Source organism: Oncorhynchus kisutch, linkage group LG28 (genome assembly GCF_002021735.2).
Source record: "Oncorhynchus kisutch isolate 150728-3 linkage group LG28, Okis_V2, whole genome shotgun sequence".
NCBI classification, from domain to species: Eukaryota; Metazoa; Chordata; class Actinopteri; order Salmoniformes; family Salmonidae; genus Oncorhynchus; species Oncorhynchus kisutch.
The window spans coordinates 10,316,885-10,337,230 of NC_034201.2; the positions used below are offsets into that span (position 1 = coordinate 10,316,885).

Here is a 20,346-nt window from a genome sequence, read left to right on the forward strand (position 1 = left end):
AATTAGATGATCTGTTAAAGGACGTGCTGATTTATCACCACGCAGGCTACTTTGTGTTGAGCGGGTTGGAATGGGAACGCGTCTCAACCAATGAAAACTGTTGGTGGGCGAGGCCGGTACGGGCCGAACCCTCCTCGTTACATGTGCTGCAGCAGGGGGTACTTGCTCCGGTGTGCACGCGGCATTTCTTTGCGCTCGGAACAATGGACAAGGATACAGGTGGAGAAAACGTAGACGAATTTCGAGAGAATTTCATATAGGCTGATGGAGTGTAGGCCTACAAAATAGATAATTTGGTCACGGATGTGTTTTTTTTTTTACTGTGTATATTACACATTTACTTTGTTTAGCAATGCATTCTAAAAATGTTGGACCATTTTGCGAATGTCTTCCATTTCAGGTAAGATATCTATAGCACACGATTGAAACAATTCTTAATTTGATAACCATACTGTGTTGGTGATATAGCTTAAAACTGAGGCAAACATATTCAGGAGAATATATCTGTCCATGAACTTTAGTGCGCAAAGTTCCAAACGCATTCTTGAAGGTTTCCAAAGTACCCTATATTTTCAGAGGGGCGTGCCTAATAATAAATGCACTATTACAACGACAACGTCGAATCATCATTATGCGTGTTCTCAAACGTGTGCTTCTGCCATACCAGTTAGTGAATATGCCAAAAGGCTAAACCACGTTTTGAAAACTGTGCTGATATAGCTGATACCAGCTCCATTTCCCCCACTGGCCAGAATAGGCCCGTGACTTAACTTCTCACTGAAGGTCAATGGTGAGTAAAGAACCCCTCAGGGTTGAATCCCCAGGGCACATGTTACGGATCAAATCGTGTAGTTGAGGGTAAAAACTATTTTGTAACTAATTTATAGCCCTCCACATCACAATCGAGTTGGTCATGCTGGTCTATAACGCACACATGAAAGGTCTATGTGTGAATTCTATGAAGTCAAAGTAATGCCATCTATTTTCCCATTCACAAAGCAATTTATAGCTAAGCACGTCATGGTAATTAACTGTGCAGTTTGCCACTGATCTATAACACCAACATTAAAGGTCAATGTTAGAATTCTATGCAATCAATGTAATGCCATTTCTATTCTTCCATTCATATAAACATACCTCACTTATCAAAAAGAACAGGGACACAACGCAGAATTTTCGGCCTAAAGAAAATATGAACATTTTCTAGATGAAGCACATTAAACAATTGCGGAGGACTTCGCGGAAGAATCCTACTATTGACGTTTTATATGTTAGCCTTTTCTTGAATAGATTTAACACAGATTCATATTAAAAGCATTCCAATTAAATTCCCCATTTCAGACTCATAGCATTAACTATTTAAGTGAGTAAAACATACTAACACAGGGTGTTAAAGCTAGTAGCTAGCTAGCCATTTCACACCGGTTACACTTACCCCCCTTTGACCTCTTTCTCCGCAGCCACCCCAGCAGCTGGGCAGAGCCCAAGTGAGTTATCTGTTAGCATCAATGTAAAAGTATACATATGATCTCATCTATCGAAACGCTTCTAGCGCGCAATGCTAACTAGCTAGCCATTTCATACCGGTTAACACTTTGAATATCAATCTTTATTAAATATATTGAACAAAAATATTATCGCAACATGTAATCATTTCAAAGATTTTACTGAGTTATAGTTCATATAAGGAAATCAGTCAATTGAAATAAATTCATTAGGCCCTAATCTATGAATTTTACAGAACTGGGAATACAGATTTGTATCTGTTGGTCAAAGATACCATAAAAACAAGGTAGGGGTCTGGATCAGAATACCAGTCAGTATTTGGTATCACCACCAGTTGCCTCATGCACCGTGACACATTTCCTTTGCATTGTGTTGATCAGGCTGTTCATTGTGGCCTGTGGAATGTTGTCCCACTCCTCTTCAATGGCTGTGCGAAGTTGCTGGATATTGACGGCAACTGGAACATGCTGTCGTACACATAGTCCCAGAGCATCCCAAACATGCTCAATGGATGACATGTCTAGTGAGTATGCAGGCCATGGAAGAACTGGGATATTTTCAGCTTCCCGGAATTGTTTACAGATTCTTGCGACATGGGGCCGTGCATTATCATGCTGAAACATGAGGTGGCGGCGGCGGATGAATGGCACGACAATGGGCCATCAACAAAATGAAATGTTTTCGTTGTCTGTAGCTTATGCCTGCCCATACCATAACCCCACCGCCACCATTGGGGCACTCTGTTCACAACGTTGACATCAGGAAACCGCTCGCCCACTCAATGCCATATACGTTGTGAGGCCGTTTGGACGTACTACCAAATTCTCTAAATCGATGTTGGAGGCGGCTTATGGTAAGGAAATGAACATTCAATTCTCTGACCACAGCTCTGGTGGACATTCCTGCAGTCAGCATGCCAATTGCACGCTCCCTCAAAACTTGAGACATCTGTGGCATTGTGCTGTTTGACAAAACTTCACATTTTAGAGTGGCCTTTTATTGTCTCCAGCACAAGGTGCACCTCTGTAATGATCATGCTGTTCAATCAGCTTCTTAATATGCCACACCTGTGAGGTGGATGGATTACCTTGGCAAAGGAGAAATGCTCACTAAGACTGATGTAAACAAATTTGTGCACAACATTTGAGAGAAATATGCTTTTTGGCATATATAACCTTTCTGGGATCTTTTATTTCAGCTTATGAAACATGGGTCTAACACTTTGCATGTTGCGTTTATATTTCTTCTCAGTGTATATTCAAGAAAAGTCCAACTGAAAAATGTCAACAGTATTAACTTTAGTAGGAATGATTATTCAGCGATGTCCTCAACATCCTCAGCAAAACACATTTGGTGCTAGCTACATCTATTAAATTGAAATAAAATGTTCATATTTCCTTTAACATTCTGTGTTGTGTGCATATTATTTTGATAAGCCTTATTAATGCTTTATACAGTACTAGTCAATAGTTTGGACACACCTACTCATTCAAGGGGTTTTCCTTATTTGTACTATCTTCTACATTGTAAAATAATAGTGAAGACATCAAAACTATGAAATAACACATATGGAATCATGTAGTAACTACAAAAGTGTTAAACAAATCAAAATACATTTTATATTCTTCAAAGTAGCCATCCTTTGCCTTGATGGCAGCTTTGCACACTCTTGGCATTCTCTCAACCAGCTTCACCTGGAATTATTTTCCAACAGTCTTGAAGGAGTTCCCATATATGCTGAGCACTTGTTGGCTGCTTTTCCTTTACTCTGCGGTCCAACTCATCCAAAACCATCTCAATTGGGTTAAGGTCGAGTGATTGTGGAGGTCATCTAGTGAAGTACTCCATCACTCCTTTTTGGTCAAATAGCCCTTACACAGCCTGGAGGTGTGTTGGGTCATTGTCCTGTTGAAAAACAAATGATAGTCCCACTAATCACAAACCAGATGGGATGGCGTATCACTGCAGAATGCTGTGGTAGCCTTGCTGGTTAAGTGTGCCTTGAATTCTAAATAAGTCACAGACAGTGTCACCAGCAATATACCTCCACACCATCACACCTCCTCCTCCATGCTTCACGGTGGGAACCACACATGTGGAGATCATCCGTTCACCTATTTGCATCTCACAAAGACACGGAAGTTGGAACCAAAAATCTCAAATTTGGACTCATCAGATTAAAGGACAGATTTCCACCGGTCTAATGTCCATTCCTTGTGTTTCTTGGCCCAAACAAGTCTCTTTTTCTTATTGGTGTCCTTTAGTAGTTTTTTTTCCAGCAATTCAACCATGAATGCCTGTTTCACGCAGTCTCCTCTGAATAGTTGAGATGTGTCTGTTACTTGAACTCTGTGAGGTATTTATTTGGGCTGCTATTTCTGAGGTTGTTAACTGTAATGAACTTATCCTCTTATCCTCTTTTTCTTTCTTGTGGCGGTCTTCATGAGACACAGCTTCATCATAGCGCTTGATGGCTTTTGCGAATGCACTTGAAACTTTCAAGGTTCTTGAAATGTTCCAGATTGACTGACCTTTATGTCTTAAAGTAATGATGTCGTTTCTCTTTGTGTATTTGAGCTGTTCTTGCCATAATATGGACTTGGTCTTTTACCAAATAGGCTTATCTTCTGTATCCCACTCCTGCCTTGTCACAACACAACTGATTGGCTCAAATGCATCAAGAAGGAAAGAAATTCCACAAATTATCTTTGAAAAAGGCACACATTGTTAATTGAAATGCATTCCAGGTGACTTATGAAGCTGGTTGAGAGAATGCCAAGAGTGTGCAAAGCTGTCATCAAGGCGAAGGGTGGCTACTTTGAAGAATCTAAAATCTATTTTGATTTGTTTAACACTTTTTTTGTTACTACATGATTCCATATGTGTTATTTCATAGTTTTGATGTCTTCACTATTATTCTACAATGTAGAACATGGTAAAAATGGTTGGAGTCATTAAAACTTGTTTTTCAACCACTCCACACATTTCTTGTTAACAAACTTTGGTTTAGGCAAGTCGACATCTACTTTGTGCATGACACAAGTAATTTTTCCAACATTTGTTTACAAACACATTCTTTCACTTATAATTCACTGTATCACAATTCCATGGGTCAGAAGTTTACATACACTAAGTTGACTGTGCCTTTCAACAGCTTGGAAAATTCCAGAAATGATGTCATGGCCTTCGAAGCTTCTGATAGGCTAATTGACATAATTTGAGTCAATTGGAGGTGTACCTGTGGATGTATTTCAAGGCCTACCTTCAAACTCAGTGCTTCTTTGCTTGACATCATGGGAAAATCTAAAGAAATCAGCCAAGACCTCAGAAAACAAATTATAACCCTCCACAAGTCTGGTTCATCCTTGGGAGCAATTTCCAAATTTCCACGTTCATCTATACAAACAATAGTACGCAAGTATAAACACCATGGGACCACGCAGCCGTCATACCGCTCAGGAAGGAGACGCGTTCCGTCTCCCAGAGATGAACGTACTTTGGTGCGGAAAGTGCAAATCAATCCCAGAACAACAGCAAAGGACCATGTGAAGATGCTGAAGGAAACAGGTACAAAAGTATCTATATCCACAGTAAAATGAGTCCTATATCGACATAACCTGAAATGCCGCTCAGCAAGGAAGATGCCAATGCTCCAAAACCATAAAAAAGCCAGACTACGGTTTGCAGCTGCACATGGGGACAAAGATCCTACTTTTTGGAGAAATGTCCTCTGGTCTGATGAAACAAAAATAGAACTGTTTGGCCATAATGACCATCGTTATGTTTGGAGGAAAAAGGGGGAGGCTTGCAAGCCAATTAACACCATCCCAACTGTGAAGCACTGGGGTGGCAGCATCATGTTGTGGGGGTGCTTTGCTGCAGGAGGGACTGGTGCACTTCACAAAATAGATGGCATCATGAGGTAGGAAAATTATGTGGATATATTGAAGCAACATCTCAAGACATCAGTCAGGAAGTTAAAGCTTGGTTGCAAATGGGTCTTCCAAATGGACAATGACCTCAAGCATACTTCCAAAGTTGTGGCAAAATGGCTTAAGGACAACAAAGTCATGGTATTGGAGTGGCCACAACAAAGCCCTGACCTCAATCCTATAGAAAATGTTTGGGCAGAACTGAAAGAGCGTGTGCCAGCAAGGAGGCCTACAAACCTGACTCAGTTACACCAGCTCTGCCAGGAGGAATGGGCCAAAATTCACCCAAATTATTGTGGGAAGCTTGTGGAAGGCTACCTGAAACATTTACCCTATTTAAACAATTTAAAGGCAATGCTACCAAATACTAATTGAGTATATGTAAACATCTGACCTACTGGGAATGTAATGAAAGAAATAATTCTCTCTACTATTATTCTGACATTTCACATTCTTAAAATAAAGTGGTGATCCTAACTGACCTAAGACAGGGAATTTTTACTAGGATCAAATGAAAACTGAGTTTAAATCTATTTGGCTGTTGTGTATGTAAACTTCTGACTTCAACTGTTTACAACAAATACACTGCTCAAAAAAATAAAGGGAACTAAAATAACACATCCTAGATCTGAATGAATGAAATATTCTTATTAAATACTTTTTTCTTTACATAGTTGAATGTGCTGACAACAAAATCACACAAAAGTTATCAATGGAAATCAAATGTATCAACCCGTGGAAGTCTGGATTTGGAGTCACACTCAAAATTAAAGTGGAAAACCACACTACAGGCTGATCCAACATTGATGTAATGTCCTTAAAACAAGTCAAAATGAGGCTCAGTAGTGTGTGTGGCCTCCACGTGCCTGTATGACCTCCCTACAACGCCTGGGCATGCTCCTGATGAGGTGGCGGATGGTCTCCTGAGGGATCTCCTCCCAGACCTGGACTAAAGCATCCGCCAACTCCTGGACAGTCTGTGGTGCAACGTGGCGTTGGTGGATGGAGCGAGACATGATGTCCCAGATGTGCTCAATTGGATTCAGGTCTGGGGAACGGGTGGGCCAGTCTATAGCATCAATGCCTTCCTCTTGCAGGAACTGCTGACACACTTCAGCCACATGAGGTCTAGCATTGTCTTGCATTAGGAGGAACCCAGGGCCAACCGCACCAGCATATGGTCTCACAAGGGGTCTGAGGATCTCATCTCAGTACCTAATGGCAGTCAGGCTACCTCTGGCTGTGCAGCCCCCCAAAGAAATGCCACCCCACACCATGACTGACCCACTGCCAAACCGGTCATGCTGGAGGATGTTGCAGGCAGCAGAACGTTTTCCACGGCGTCTCCAGACTGTCACGTCTGTCACATGCGCTCAGTGTGAACCTGCTTTCATCTGTGAAGAGCACAGGGCGCCAGTGGCGAATTTGCCAATCTTGGTGTTCTCTGGCAAATGCCAAACGTCCTGCACGGTGTTGGGCTGTAAGCACAACCCCGACCTGTGGACGTCGGGCCCTCATACCACCCTCATGGAGTCTGTTTCTGACCATTTGAGCAGACACATGCACATTTGTCGCCTGCTGGAGGTAATTTTGCAGGGCTCTGGCAGTGCTCCTCCTGCTCCTCCTTGCACAAAGGCGGAGGTATCGGTCCTGCTGCTGGGTTATTGCCCTCCTACGGCCTCCTCCACATCTCCTGATGTACTGGCCTGTCTCCTGGTAGCGCCTCCATGCTCTGGACACTACGCTGACAGACACAGCAAACCTTCTTGCCACAGCTCGCAATGATGTGCCATCCTGGATGAGCTGCACTACCTGAGCCACTTGTGTGGGTTGTAGACTCCGTCTCATGCTACCACTAGAGTGAAAGCACTCAAAAGTGACCAAAACATCAGCCAGGAAGCATAGGAACTGAGAAGTGGTCTGTGGTCACCACCTGCAGAACCACTCTTTTATTGGGGGTGTCTTGCTAATTGCCTATAATTTCCACCTGTTGTCTATTCCATTTGCACAACAGCATGTGCAATTTATTGTCAATTAGTGTTGCTTCCTAAGTGGACAGTTTGATTTCACAGAAGTGTGATTGACTTGGAGTTACATTGTGTTACATTGCCTAAAAAAAATAAGGCCAATGAGGTTTCAGATGGCACTCTATCCCAGATCTTCCAAAGTGAAAGTGGCTTATTTTTTTGTCTGATGCGGAGTGTCTGAACTAGGGCTAATGTTGTCCAACTGTGAGGAATGGAGCTAGACCTGCACCGACATCTATGATGCGTAAAGTATGCAATGTCTCCTGTCACTCCCAAATTCGGGAGGACTATCAGGGCAATCTACCCTTCCAATGAGTTATTGCATTAGAAAGCAAAATAGAAACCACCTAAACCAAATGCAAAACTGTTTGGACAGCCGAACAGTCGGCAGTCAGTTACTCCACAGTATTTCCAGTAAATCTGCTTAAGTGATTCCGCTAGCTGACATCCTCTGTTCTCTGGTTGACATCACGGTCTGTTATATGACTGTCTGTTATGTAAAGCTGCAATTGCTGCCCGTCTGTATCTGCTCTCAGCCACCATTTCCAGCGTCTGCCTGAGGATGTGTGTTGTTCCCCCAGGGCTGGTGGCGGTACTGCTGACGGTACTCCAGTGGGCAGGGCGAGGCCTCCCTTCTCCTGTCAGGCCCATCTGTGACCCCCGCGTTCTGGACCGCTTCATCATGGAGGCCCGCGACACAGAGAACGCTCTGGTGAGACACTGACTGCCTGGGCCTAACCACCACTAGATGGACCTGGGCAACTTTTACATGTCTGGAAAATGTCACATTAGAAGTGAAATGGATGAGGATATTATTACAGTGTATTATGTACAGAGACACTTCATCTTTATTTGTGTGTCTGATCTTGCTCTAACTGTCAATCTGTCTTGCCTTCTTTCCCTTACGCAGCGAGGTTGCAAGGCAGGATGTGGCGTGACAGGCACCTTCGTGGTTCCACTGACCAACGTTGACTTTGTGGTATTGGAGACAAAGGATGTGAGTACCTATTTGTCAGGGCATGGACTCTATGAGGTGTCGAAAGTGTTTCACAGGGATGCTGGCCCATGTTGACTCCAATGCTTCCCACAGTTGTGTCAAGTTGACTGGATCTCTTTTGGGTGGTGGACCATTCTTGAGACACACGGTAAACTGTTGAGTGTGGAAAACCCCAGTTCTTGACTCACTCAAATCTTCAATCTGCCCATACCGTAACCCCACCGTCACTATGGGACATGGTTCACGTTGACATCAGCAAACCGCTCGCACACACAACACCATACACGTTGTCTATGGTTCAATCTTTTGTCTTGCCCATTCACCCTCTGAATGGCACACATACGCAATCCATGTCTCAATTGTCTCAAGGCTTAAAATCCTTCTTTAACCTGTCTCCTCCCTTCATCTGAAATTAATAAGGGATCGTAGCTTTCACCTGGTCAGTCTGTCATGGAAAGAGCCTGGTCAGTCTGTCATGGAAAGAGCCTGGTCAGTCTGTCATGGAAAGGGCTCTGGTTCAGACAGATCTGTGTTGATGACCGCATCTGTGTGTCCTGCATGAGCTATATTTAGGAGCTAGATCAGCTTTAACATAGATTGTGGCTTCTATCAATGTATCAATGTAATTGTCTGCATCATTTCCAATCCCCCATATATTATTGTCAATACATATACAGTACCATTCAAAAGTTTTTGTTATTTTGTACTATTTTCTACATTGTAGACTAATAGTGAAGACATTAAAACTATGATTATAACACATATGGAATCATGAGGTAACCAATACAGTGTTAAACATCTATTTATATTTGAGATTCTTTCGAAGTAGCCACTCTTTGCCTTGATGACAGCTTTGCACACTCAGGTAAATGTTGCAATTCTTCAGCCATTTCTGAATCTGCAACCAAAAACAAGCTACGTATGGACAGTACCAAAACAAATGATTCAATGATTCTATCTCTTCGCAGCAAAATCTGCAGAGCTGGGATGGTTGTAGCCCCCATATTGCCCGGAAATGTGTATAATTTCAATTGAAAAAAATGCAAAGTTTTGAATCCGGTGTCATTTTGTGTATCAGTTCATAAACCACATGGAATCGGTACATTGAAAATCTCTTCACAACTATTTCTAAATCTGAATGGCACAGCTGTCTTCTTTGGTCCTTAAATGAAACTGGTATCATTTTCTTTAACCTATTTTTGGTCTTTAATACAGGGCCGACAGACAAGTTCCTTACTTTTTCCCCCTTTCACTTGCCTCTTCCATTTTTTTGCGGTAATGCTACAATTAGTTGGATGTAATTTTGGGTAGAGCAGACATTTCCATATATTTATCTTAGCTGCATGTGTGACATAACTCCAGCATTCATTTTTATGATATCATTATCAAAGATTAAATCGTTTTTAAACATTTCATCGCCCAACATTTTTTAAAATCAATTTGTTTATTAGAGTTTAACCATAGTATTTGTATATTTGAGTTTAACCATAGTATTTGTATATTAGAGTTTAGCCATAGTATTTGTATATTTGAGTTTAACCATAGTATTTGTATATTTGAGTTTAACCATAGTATTTGTATATTAGAGTTTAACCATAGTATTTGTATATTAGAGTTTAGCCATAGTATTTGTATATTTGAGTTTAACCATAGTATTTGTATATTAGAGTTTAACCATAGTATTTGTATATTTGAGTTTAACCATAGTATTTGTATATTTGAGTTTAACCATAGTATTTGTATATTTGAGTTTAACCATAGTATTTGTATATTAGAGTTTAACCATAGTATTTGTATATTAGAGTTTAACCATAGTATTTGTTGTAATATTATTATTTTTTTTTCTGGTGGATTAAAGTTCAATTGCGACCAGTTTCTACGGCTTGTTTTTAAAAAGCAACATTTTGGAGATGATTTCATTTTCAAATGACCAGAAGTGAGTGGTTGTAATCTGAATAAAGGAAAAGTCCTGTATGAACTTCCATTGAGTCCATTGAGCTCTCTCTGCCAATACATTTATTTACGTACAGTGTACCCATTAATACTGGAATACATTAGCCCTAATGTGCATGGTTCTTTTGCTATATATGGCAATGTATAATGACATATTCAGGGAGTTTTGTTTTAACGTATGTGTTTATGTAATGTGTAATATGTGTGTGTTTTCCCAGACTGAGGAGCAGGCTCTGGAGGTCCAGTCGGGACTGTTTCTGTTCGGCCAGGCCCTGGGTGCTGTGAGGGAGTCAGTGAGCCGTGCTGCCGTAAAGAGCCTCATCGACAACAACAAGAGCAACATCCACAGCCTGGGCCAGGTGCTGCGCAGCCTCCACATCAAGGTGACTCACTGAGGACTGTGAGTGTCTCGTCTACAGCATGACCAGTGGATGGGACTGTGGTGTGAGCAGGGGTTCCGTGTGGCTCAGTTGGTAGCGCATGGTGCTTGTAATGCCAGGGTTGTGGTTTCGATCCCTACGGGGGACCGGTATGGGAAAAGTATGCACTCGCTGCTGTAAGAGTGTTGTTTACGTAAGACCAGGAGATGTTCCTGGTCTGATCAATTGACCAGGGAAAAACTCCTGTCCCTTTTTTCATTGGATGTGTCTCAGTGTGCACATACTGTTCCTCCACAGCAGAGAGCCTAGTTGTAGACCATGGATGTGTCTCAGTGTGCACATACTGTTCCTCCACAGCAGAGAGCCTAGTTGTAGACCATGGATGTGTCTCAGTGGGCACATACTGTTCCTCCACAGCAGAGAGCCTAGTTGTAGACCATGGATGTGTCTCAGTGGGCACATGCTGTTCCTCCACAGCAGAGAGCCTAGTTGTAGACCATGGATGTGTCTCAGTGGGCACATACTGTTCCTCCACAGCAGAGAGCCTAGTTGTAGACCATGGGTACAGTCAGTCAGACGTTCCTCTCCCCTCAGCGTGCCCCCACCTGCCTGCTGTGTTTGTTTTGCTTCTCAGGGGAGGGCAGTTCAGTGACTGCAACGGCATTGAGCAGGCCAGACATAGCAGTGGGAGTTATGGAAAGGGAACAGAATGTGTCTTCATTTTGGCTGCGTATTGTTTTTGGTATGGAGTAGCGGGCGGGAAGAGAACCTGGAATAGAACCCCTTCCCACAGAACAGATGAGTGGTGCTTTCTTTTTAGGGTTTGTATGTTAGCCCTTGTTCTTCCTCTCATCCATTGAACAGGACCTGTCCCTCTCTCCAGCGCCAGCAGTAGGTGACTCAGCGACCAGGAAGGTGTCGTCCCTATCCGAGCTGCTCCGTGTCCACACCAACTTCCTACGAGGGAAGGTTCGCCTGCTGCTCACCAACGCACCTGCCTGTCAACAGAACAGCACGTGATTGGAGCTTTCCCGGAAGACAGAGGCTGTGATTGGACCGTTGTTTAGAGAGAGGATGAGGTCATTGGACTTCTGCTGAAATCTCTGAATGGACTTCCAAGTATGGAATGTGTAGACAAGGTCGTTGTTGACTGGATAGAAACTGGTGGGCAAGTCAGTTGATGTGGGTGGAGCTGATGAGAAACCATGAACGAGTGAGAGAGAAAAAAAGGTCACTTCTACAACTCATTGACCTCATCGGTTCCTAGTACTACCTGTCAGTACCACAATGAGCTCTGATGCATTCCGCGGGAATAAGCTACAGACAGTACCCGCTGGGCACAGACGCCAATTCAATGTCTATTCCATGTTGGTTCAACTTAATTTCATTGAAATGACGTGGAAACAACATTGATTCAACCAGTTTGTGCCCAGTGGGTACAGATCATACGAGAAGATGATACATAAAGTCCTAAATCCAATGATTTCGATTTTTCATTTAATTTATACATGGTCTTAAAATGTGTTTTTGTATAACTTTTGTGTTATAAATCTCTATTTTCATATACGAGTGTGTACTTGGAAGTCTTTGAACCATATTTTATGATTGATGCTCAGCTTTAACATACTGTAGTCTGTGGTTTGTGTGTTCATGTAATATGCTTGTCAGTACTGTTATAATTCAGACAATGTATTAGTCACTTCTCACTGTGTGCTCTCTGCACTCGGACTGTCTGTGTGGCCCTCCCTCCGACTTACCCTGTCTTTGGGGTCAGAGTAGACATTGTAATTTCACCACCAGGCAGCACACACAGCTCTCTGGCCTAACAAGCAGAGCACTGAGTCTGAGAATGAGATCAGTTCCTAGTGGAGACCGTTCTGGACTCTGCTGCCCTCTGCTGGATAGACCTTGGCATCGTTGCCCTACTTATGCCCTGGTTATACAAAGAACAGAACCGGCTCTGGCTCTAAAAATATAATCATGAAATCATCTCATTATGTGTATATAGACCTAGTCATTTTCACAAAAAAACGAAACAAAAGAACACCAATCAAAGAAGATCAATAATGTCAACATGGGTAATCATTAATCAGATTAGCAACCACTCACAGATTAGCGATGATAAATCATTGGATATTGTGTGTTAAAATATAGGGAAAGCAAATATGATCATTTGTTTAAGGATATCTTTTTAATGTTCTCCAGTTCAGACACACAACATACAGTGTGTCATAGCCTCTATATGAAATGTTAACGTCATTCTTTAAACCCGTTCGTTATGCTTCCTTACAGTGTCTCAATCCTCCAGTAGGTTATGGATTCCAGACTAAATGAAAACAGACACAAACAGGTGCAAGTCTTTTTCGGCAACCCAGCGCGAACCTTGGAAAAGTAGAGATTTGCATCTTTGCAATGTTTTTTTTTGTTTGTAACGTTGAGCCAACGCCAGACTTAGTGTCACCGTGTAAACAGGTGAGAGTGTGCTTCCAGTCTGTTGGCTGTCATATCCCCGGTTTCCAAATTTCAGTCATATTTTTTAAAATAGAAAAATACTGCCTTTTCTTCTTTTTTGGAAACATGGGCATCTCAAATGGACAGCAAACAGGTGAGCTGATATTCCAGAAAATGACATTATAGTAAAGGATAGCAAAGCAACCACAACCATCAGAGTCTGAAACAATACTGAAGAGTACTGACTGAAGGTGTTGACAACATACTGTACCTGCTCTAAGCTATTCGGTAATACTATGTCACTTCTCAGGACAAACAATTACCAACAGCACCACTATCAAGATTCAAGTTCCCTTGTTTTGTAGGTTTGGATTGAGCACAGTTTCAAACCATGCCTATCTCTACCATTATCACTGCCTTCCTCTACCTCTGCCATTATCACTGCTTTCCTCTACCATTATCACTGCCTTCCTCTACCTCTACCATTATCACTGCTTTCCCCTACCATTATCACTGCCTTCCTCTACCTCCATCATTATCACTGCATATCTACCATTATCACTGCCTTTCTCTACCACTACCATTATCCCTGCCTTCCTCTACCATTATCACTGCCTTCCTCTACCTCTACCATTATCACTGCTTTCCTCTACCATTATCACTGCTTTCCTCTACCATTATCACTGCCTCCCTCTACCTCCATCATTATCACTGCATATCAACCATTATCCCTGCCTTCCTCTGCCTCCATTATCACTGCATATCTACCATTATCCCTGCCTTCCTCTACCTCCATCATTATCACTGCTTTCCTCTACCATTATCACTGCATATCTACCATTATCACTGCCTATCTACCATTGTCACTGCCTTTCTTTCCTTCAGTCTCTCTCCCTATCGCTCTCCCTTCTTCCTTTCTCTCTGTATCCATATTTTCTCTCTAAATCTGCTCTCTGCAGCTCTTACCATTGGCCACTTAACAGATGCAAAAGAACTCCTCTTAAATGAATTGTCATACCAGACAAAAGCTGTCTTCAAGATTGATGTGGCAGTTGACAAAATGTGCAAGTAATGCCGACCACCCCCAGAACCCCACCCACGTCCAGTATGTCCCTCCTACCCTAGAGAAACCTGAGCCATATCCCTGTCCCCACTGCTATTTATGTTGAACTCAACCATGCTAGGATTTTAGATGTAGTTTTCATTCACAGATCATTCATGTATGTTAATAACTGTCTATATGTGCCCATAACTTGTTGCACTTTGACCTTGAAAATCTAAGATATGAAAGAAAATCAAACAACAAGAGCTCAAATCAACCGTCTGAACTTGCACCTGTTGTCACAAAGGAAAGATTTGGCCCTTCACTCATAAACCAAACCATAAACATAATATTTACAAATACCAGTTTGTTCTCTTACAATTTAACATTTTTTTTTTTACAGTTTGTTTTCTATGTGTGTTTTGTTCTTTTTTTGAGTCCCGGTTCTTTGTCCCCTGTGATGGACCCCAGTCTATAACCCCGGAGTGTGATCATCATCATCCCAAAACAAGACAGGAAACAAAACAGGAAAAAACATCCCACTAGGTGTGTTGTTTGTGTTACATGTGATTAATGTTTATCAAATGTTTTTCTACTCAAGTTTTTAGCATGTACCGGCGACATGTCAGGTTCCTGCTGATGATTAGTCTCTCCATTGCCATTGTTGTTTTCAACGTCAATGCTTTCCTAACGTCGTCTCAACTTCGGTAACAGTTTTGTTTCTCACGAATGTCCAAGAGTTTGACGTGTCCCTGTGTTCAGTTGTGCAGTTGAAAGATCTGAAACGTGCGTACAAGGTTTTTTTCACCTTTGACCCTACAGTATGTCAGTCTGAGCCCCCTTCATACCCCCTGCCCCTCAACAACAGAGAGAATCTCAGAACAACAGAAGAGATGAAAAGACTGACATATCCAGTATCCAGAAACCTGTAGCACGTAGCTAAAAGTCCACTGAGGAGAGGATAAGAGTGCGTAAAACTAAGATAATTGTTCAAAGACAACCCTCATTTCCAGGAAAATATTTAGAATTATATCCATTTTTACCATTGAGGCGATTCACGTGAAATATGACATCTTCACGATTGAAAAACGAGTATTGGCCTATCATGGATAAACACTGCAGGCTGACGGAGTGGTAAAGTCCAACAATATTTTTTTTTTTACAGAGGAATGATCAAAGACAATCTTCAGTTGAGACGGCAACGCGATGACCGTGCAACACTTCACAGCTGAAGTAAGGAGAGAAAGAGTGAACTAAAAAGAGAGGGGGGGTGGGGGTGAGACAGGGCTTCAAACAGTCTCTCAGGGCAGCAGGTGCTTGTGGCACAGCCTCGGTGATAAGAAATGAAAAAAAATAAAAAATAAAGGACATATTTGTTCTTCTTGCTCTAATCATAGTCAATATTCATCCCCTGATACCTCTTTTGAAGTATCTACAGAACAGAACATCGTTTCCTTTATGAAGTGCACAAAGTTCAGCAGATATAGAAAAACAAAAAGAAATGACTTTTCAAGAAGAAAAGAAAACAATTGTAAGAAAACAAACGTAAAAAACAAACACACTTTCCACTCCGATGTCCGGTGCTCCGTTTAGAAAAAAAGGAAGAAAAAAAATCATGCAAAAGATCCCAGACAGTAAACCAGTTATGAATCTTAATATTCTCTTTATATTTTTTTTACAAGGATATATTCAGTCTTTTCCCCCTTGAGTAAAGCCCAGCCACAGTGCAACACTGAATGCAAGAAAAAAAAACGAAACAAAGTGCGATAGATCAGAAAAGAAAGATGAAACATTTGGCACTTTTTTGATGGTAATTCCTTGTGTACGATCAAGTCAGGATGGGCCTCTCCTGGTGGTCCGTTGGACCCTCATTGAGAGAGGAGCGTTATCACAGTTCTTGGCACCAAGAATGCTGGTAAAAACGAGATATCAGAATAACCACTTTTTTTCATTCATATCCTTACAATTGATCAATGATACTTCATTTACATGTATGTGTTTGTATAAAAGACTCCAAAGAGGAAAAAAGGAGTCATGAAGAGGTTTATTTGAGAGAGAAGGGAGGACGAAAATGAGACTTGGGAGGATTGTGTGAACGTTGCGATCAAGAGCCACAGGAACAGACAGGAAGAGAAAGTGAGTGGGAGTCAGAGAAGAAGAGAAGCAGTAATATGGGTTGAGAGAGAGAGAGGAAGATAGACAGAGTGAGAGAGAGGAAGAGAGTGAAACACACAGATTGTACAGACATATGAACAGGTTGGAGGATGTGTGATAGAGTTGTGTTAGTTGTAATGATGGGTCTTTGTCCCAGCAGTCCACAGCCTGAGTCAGACTGAGCCATGTGTCCCAACGGTAGGGGGCGACAGCACAGCCTCATAGGGAGATTGACAGAGAGCAGAACAACAGAGAGAGAGAGAAAAAAAAGAAAAAAGCAACACAGAAAAAGAGTCCCAGGAAAAAGCTGGAGGATAATCCCAGTGAGAGAGAGAAAGAACAGGAGAGGATGCATCTGGGGTGTTTGTTTGTATCTCTGCTGAACCACAGGTTGTGCCTGGTCCTATACGCGGGTGGTGGAGTGTTGGTGTGGCAGGGCGTTGTTGCTGTGGCCAGGGGTGGGGGTGGTGGGGGGGGGCGGGGCAGGGGGGTAGGTGTTGAAAGGGTGGAGGGGCTGCATGCCGCTGATGGTGCTTGGGATCATGGTAATGGTGTTGGCCGTCATCAGCGGCACGTCCTCCGGTGCCCGCCGCAGGGCCAGCGTGTAGTCTGGTGGGCCCACCTGCGCCCGTAGAGGCTCCAGGTCGCCGTGGAGACCCCGGGAAGGGAGGGGCGTGCCGATGCCGTGCTCCATCTCCACCCTCTGCTGCTTCATCTGCAGGGACATGAGCTCCTCCTCCTGGCTCAGCGCCAGGTCGTTGTGGGACGGGGCGCCCACCCCTCCCATGGTGGTGCCCATGCCGCGCTGCGGGGACAAGCGGCGGTGGCGTCTCTGCAGCAGCTCGTGGCGTTTGTCCCGTTTGTAGTAGAGGGCTGCGAAGGCCAGCACGTTGAGGAAGAGCAGCGAGGCGCCCACCGCCACTGTCACACTCAGCTCCGTGGAGTAGTCCCTTATCTCGTCGGGGAACGGGTTGCGGCGGGGCGGCTCGGAGGGGTCTGGCTCGGGTTCGGGGGGGTTGGTGGAGATGACGGGGTGGCGGGTGGAGCGTGCCCCAGGGGGGCCAGGTCGGTGGGCGCGGGGACCTCCTCCTCCAGGCGGCAGGCGGGTGGTGATGGGGTAGATGTCCTCATGCATGGAGTGCAGGTGAGGCACCAGCTCCAGCCAGAAGGCCACCTTGTTGGCCCGGTAGTTGTCCCTGACGCGGGGTTTCAGGCCAATGTGGAGATACTGCTTGTCCTTGGAGCTGAACTTGGTCCAGATTACCTCCTCAAAGCGGTTGGGCTTGGTGTGGATGAATTTAGTGTCCTGGGGTACAGGCAGGTTGGGATCCCTTATGGGAGGGAGTGAGAGAGAGTGAGAGAGAGTGAGAGAGAGTGAGAGAGAGAGTGAGAGAGTGTGAGAGGGAGAGAGAGAAAAGATTATCACAAGTATTGAGCATGTACTGTATGCATCTGATAAAGTTTCTAATCTGATATTTCAATGCCGTGTCTAGGTCTTGTCTAACTCCAGTACTGACCCGGTCTTGGCAAAGTTGGTCCAGTACGTCATGACCACAGCGCTGAGCATGACGTCATTCTTGGAGAAGTTACAGGGGAACAGGTCGGTGGCTCCCACCATGGGGACCCCAAACACGTAGGGCAGCTCATCCCCGTGGGCCGCGTCCGCCCACTCTGGCCGGGCCTCCGTCTGGCAGTGGTGGTGGAAGGTGTAGAAGTAGACAGGAGACTGGAACTCAGCGTGCAGCTTGGCTGTGGCCACCGCTGGCGCCACCCACTGGTGATCTGTGAACAGTGCCAGCAGGGTCTTCCTCCTCATGTCTCCGTTGTCCCTGTCGGCCCAGTCTGTGTACATGAACTTTATGGTCTCCCTCAGGATGTCCTTACCTGGAGAAATAGACAGACCGAGAGCAATGGAGAGAGCAAGCAAAAGAGATTAGAGAGAGACACAGAACGAGGGGGGGAGAAAGAGACATAGACAGAAAGGGGAGAGAAACAGAGCAAGAGAGGGGAGAGACAGAGAGAGAGAGAGAGGTAGAGGAGGAAAGACAGAGAGAGAGAGAGAGAGAGGGGAGAGAGAGAGAGGGGGGGGAGAGAGAGAGAGAGAGGGGAGAGAGAGAGGGGGGAGAGAGAGACAGAGGGGATACACACAGAGAGAGAGAGGGGGGAGAGAGAGACAGAGAGAGACACACACAGAGGGAGGAGAGAGAGAGAGGGGGAGAGAGATATATAGGGGGAAAACAGAGGGGAGAGAAAGACAGAGGAGAGAAAGAGAGCAACAAGAGACGGGGAGGAGATGGGACAGAGAGACCTTGAATAGCCAGCAATGAAATACTAAACAATAGTAAAATAAAATATATATCTACTCTTAACACACATGGGTAACTGGAGCATTACTTCTGCTCCTGTGGGGATGTCTAACATGCAGTGGTGTAAAGTACTCGAGTAAAAATACTTCAAAGTACTACTTAAGTAGTTTTTTGGGGTATCTGTACTTTACTTTTTCTATTTTTGCCAAATTGTACTTCTACTTCACTACATTCCTAAAGAAAATAGTGTATTTTTTACTCCATAAATTATCCCTGACACCCAAAAGTACTCCTTACATTTTGACTGGAAAATGGTAGAATTCACACACTTATCAAGAGAAGATTCCTGGTCATCCCTACTGCCTCCAATCTGGCGGACTCACTAAACACAAATGCTTCGTTTGAAAATGATGTCTGAGCGTTTGAGTGTGCCCCTGGCTATCCGTCAGAAAATTGTGCCGTCTGGTTTGCTTAATATAAGGTTTTTGAATTGGTTTATAATTTTATTTTTGACACTTAAGTATATTTTAGCAAATGCATTTACTTTTGATACTTAAGTACAGTTAAAACCAAATACTTTTAGACTTTTACTCAAGTAGTATTTTTACTGGGTGACTTTCACTTTTACTTGAATCATTTTCTATTAAGGCATCTTTACTTTTACTCAAGTATGACAATTGAGTATTGTTTCCACCACTGCTAACATGTTTGTGTGTATGAGGACATTTATAACAAACTCTCACCCTCAGGGTATCCATACAGGTTGTCCACAAAGTTGGAGATGGTGTAGTCGAAGGAAGCTGCAGAGATCCCATCATCCCCCTCACTGTCGTCCACAAACTTCAGCCCTTCTCCCTGGTTCACCCCCAGCAGGATGTCATAGTTCAGGAACTCCCCCTGGTGGCAACACACACACATAGCATCACAGAACAATGGAGGAAGAAAAATACACTGCTACAGCAACAGTAATTGCATTAACATAAGAGACTGAGGAATCCAGATATTTGTATTTTTTGTAATGGTGACTGGAGCCAGAGGCTGAGTCTGACCTGTTGCATGAGAATCTCGGGGTCGTCGGGAACCACGTCTCCATCCACCACGGGGCCGAAGGCGATGTGATACCTGGCCGGCTGGATGTCCTGGTCCACCAGCTCCCTGAAGCTCTTCCTCCTCAGACACTCCACCAGGTCGCCTGTGTCCCCGTAGCTGCAGCCTACCTTCTTAGCCAGGATCTTGGTGTACATAAGGGGCCGGTAGTTGACCGACCAGCTGGAGATGGCTGAGCCGCTCTGGGCTATGGCCCTCTGGAACAGTCCTGGGGGCCACATGAGGGTCAGAGGACTTAGTGTAGTGTAGAATGTGTAGATCCCTGAGTGTATAAATATAAAGTGCATTCAGAAAGTTCTCAGATCCCTTCACTTTTTCCACATTTTATTACATTACAGCCTTGTTCCAAAATGGATTAAATAGTCCCCCCCCCCCCTCAATCTACACACCATAACCCATAATGACAAAGCAAAAACATGTTTCAAAATCTTTGTAAATCTTTATAAAAATAATAATGAAATATCACATTTACATAAGTATTCAGACCCTTT

The 20,346-nt window shown here is 43.6% G+C and overlaps 2 protein-coding genes across 3 annotated transcripts in view; one reads left to right on the forward strand and one right to left on the reverse strand.

Moving 5' to 3' along the window:
- The first annotated feature begins 143 nt into the window (after nt 1-143).
- On the forward strand, nt 144-12,359 carry LOC109872494 (erythropoietin). Its single transcript, XM_020463753.2, has 5 exons — nt 144-400; nt 8,047-8,177; nt 8,376-8,462; nt 10,634-10,798; nt 11,660-12,359. The coding sequence occupies exons 1-5, from the start codon at nt 385-387 to the stop codon at nt 11,813-11,815; spliced, it is 555 nt and encodes a 184-aa protein (XP_020319342.1). The 5' UTR covers nt 144-384; the 3' UTR covers nt 11,816-12,359.
- A 608-nt stretch (nt 12,360-12,967) lies between these two features.
- LOC109872974 (neuroligin-2) overlaps nt 12,968-20,346 on the reverse strand; it is a 78,409-nt gene continuing 71,030 nt past the window's right edge. For both annotated transcript variants that reach the window (XM_020464422.2, XM_020464420.2), the window contains 4 exons: nt 19,798-20,063; nt 19,492-19,645; nt 17,960-18,326; nt 12,968-17,773 (listed from right to left, as the gene is read on the reverse strand). In XM_020464422.2, the coding sequence (XP_020320011.1) occupies nt 16,846-17,773; nt 17,960-18,326; nt 19,492-19,645; nt 19,798-20,063 (1,715 nt within the window). In that variant the 3' untranslated portion in view covers nt 12,968-16,845. The remainder of the gene's footprint in view (nt 17,774-17,959; nt 18,327-19,491; nt 19,646-19,797; nt 20,064-20,346) is intronic.

What these genes read in the sequence shown, in the direction of transcription:
- LOC109872494 (XM_020463753.2), top strand. An exon ending in TGGTATTGGAGACAAAGGAT is followed by an intron (nt 8,463 to 10,633) that starts GTGAGTACCTAT and finishes GTGTTTTCCCAG; the next exon opens with ACTGAGGAGCAGGCTCTGGA. An exon ending in TGCGCAGCCTCCACATCAAG is followed by an intron (nt 10,799 to 11,659) that starts GTGACTCACTGA and finishes TCCATTGAACAG; the next exon opens with GACCTGTCCCTCTCTCCAGC.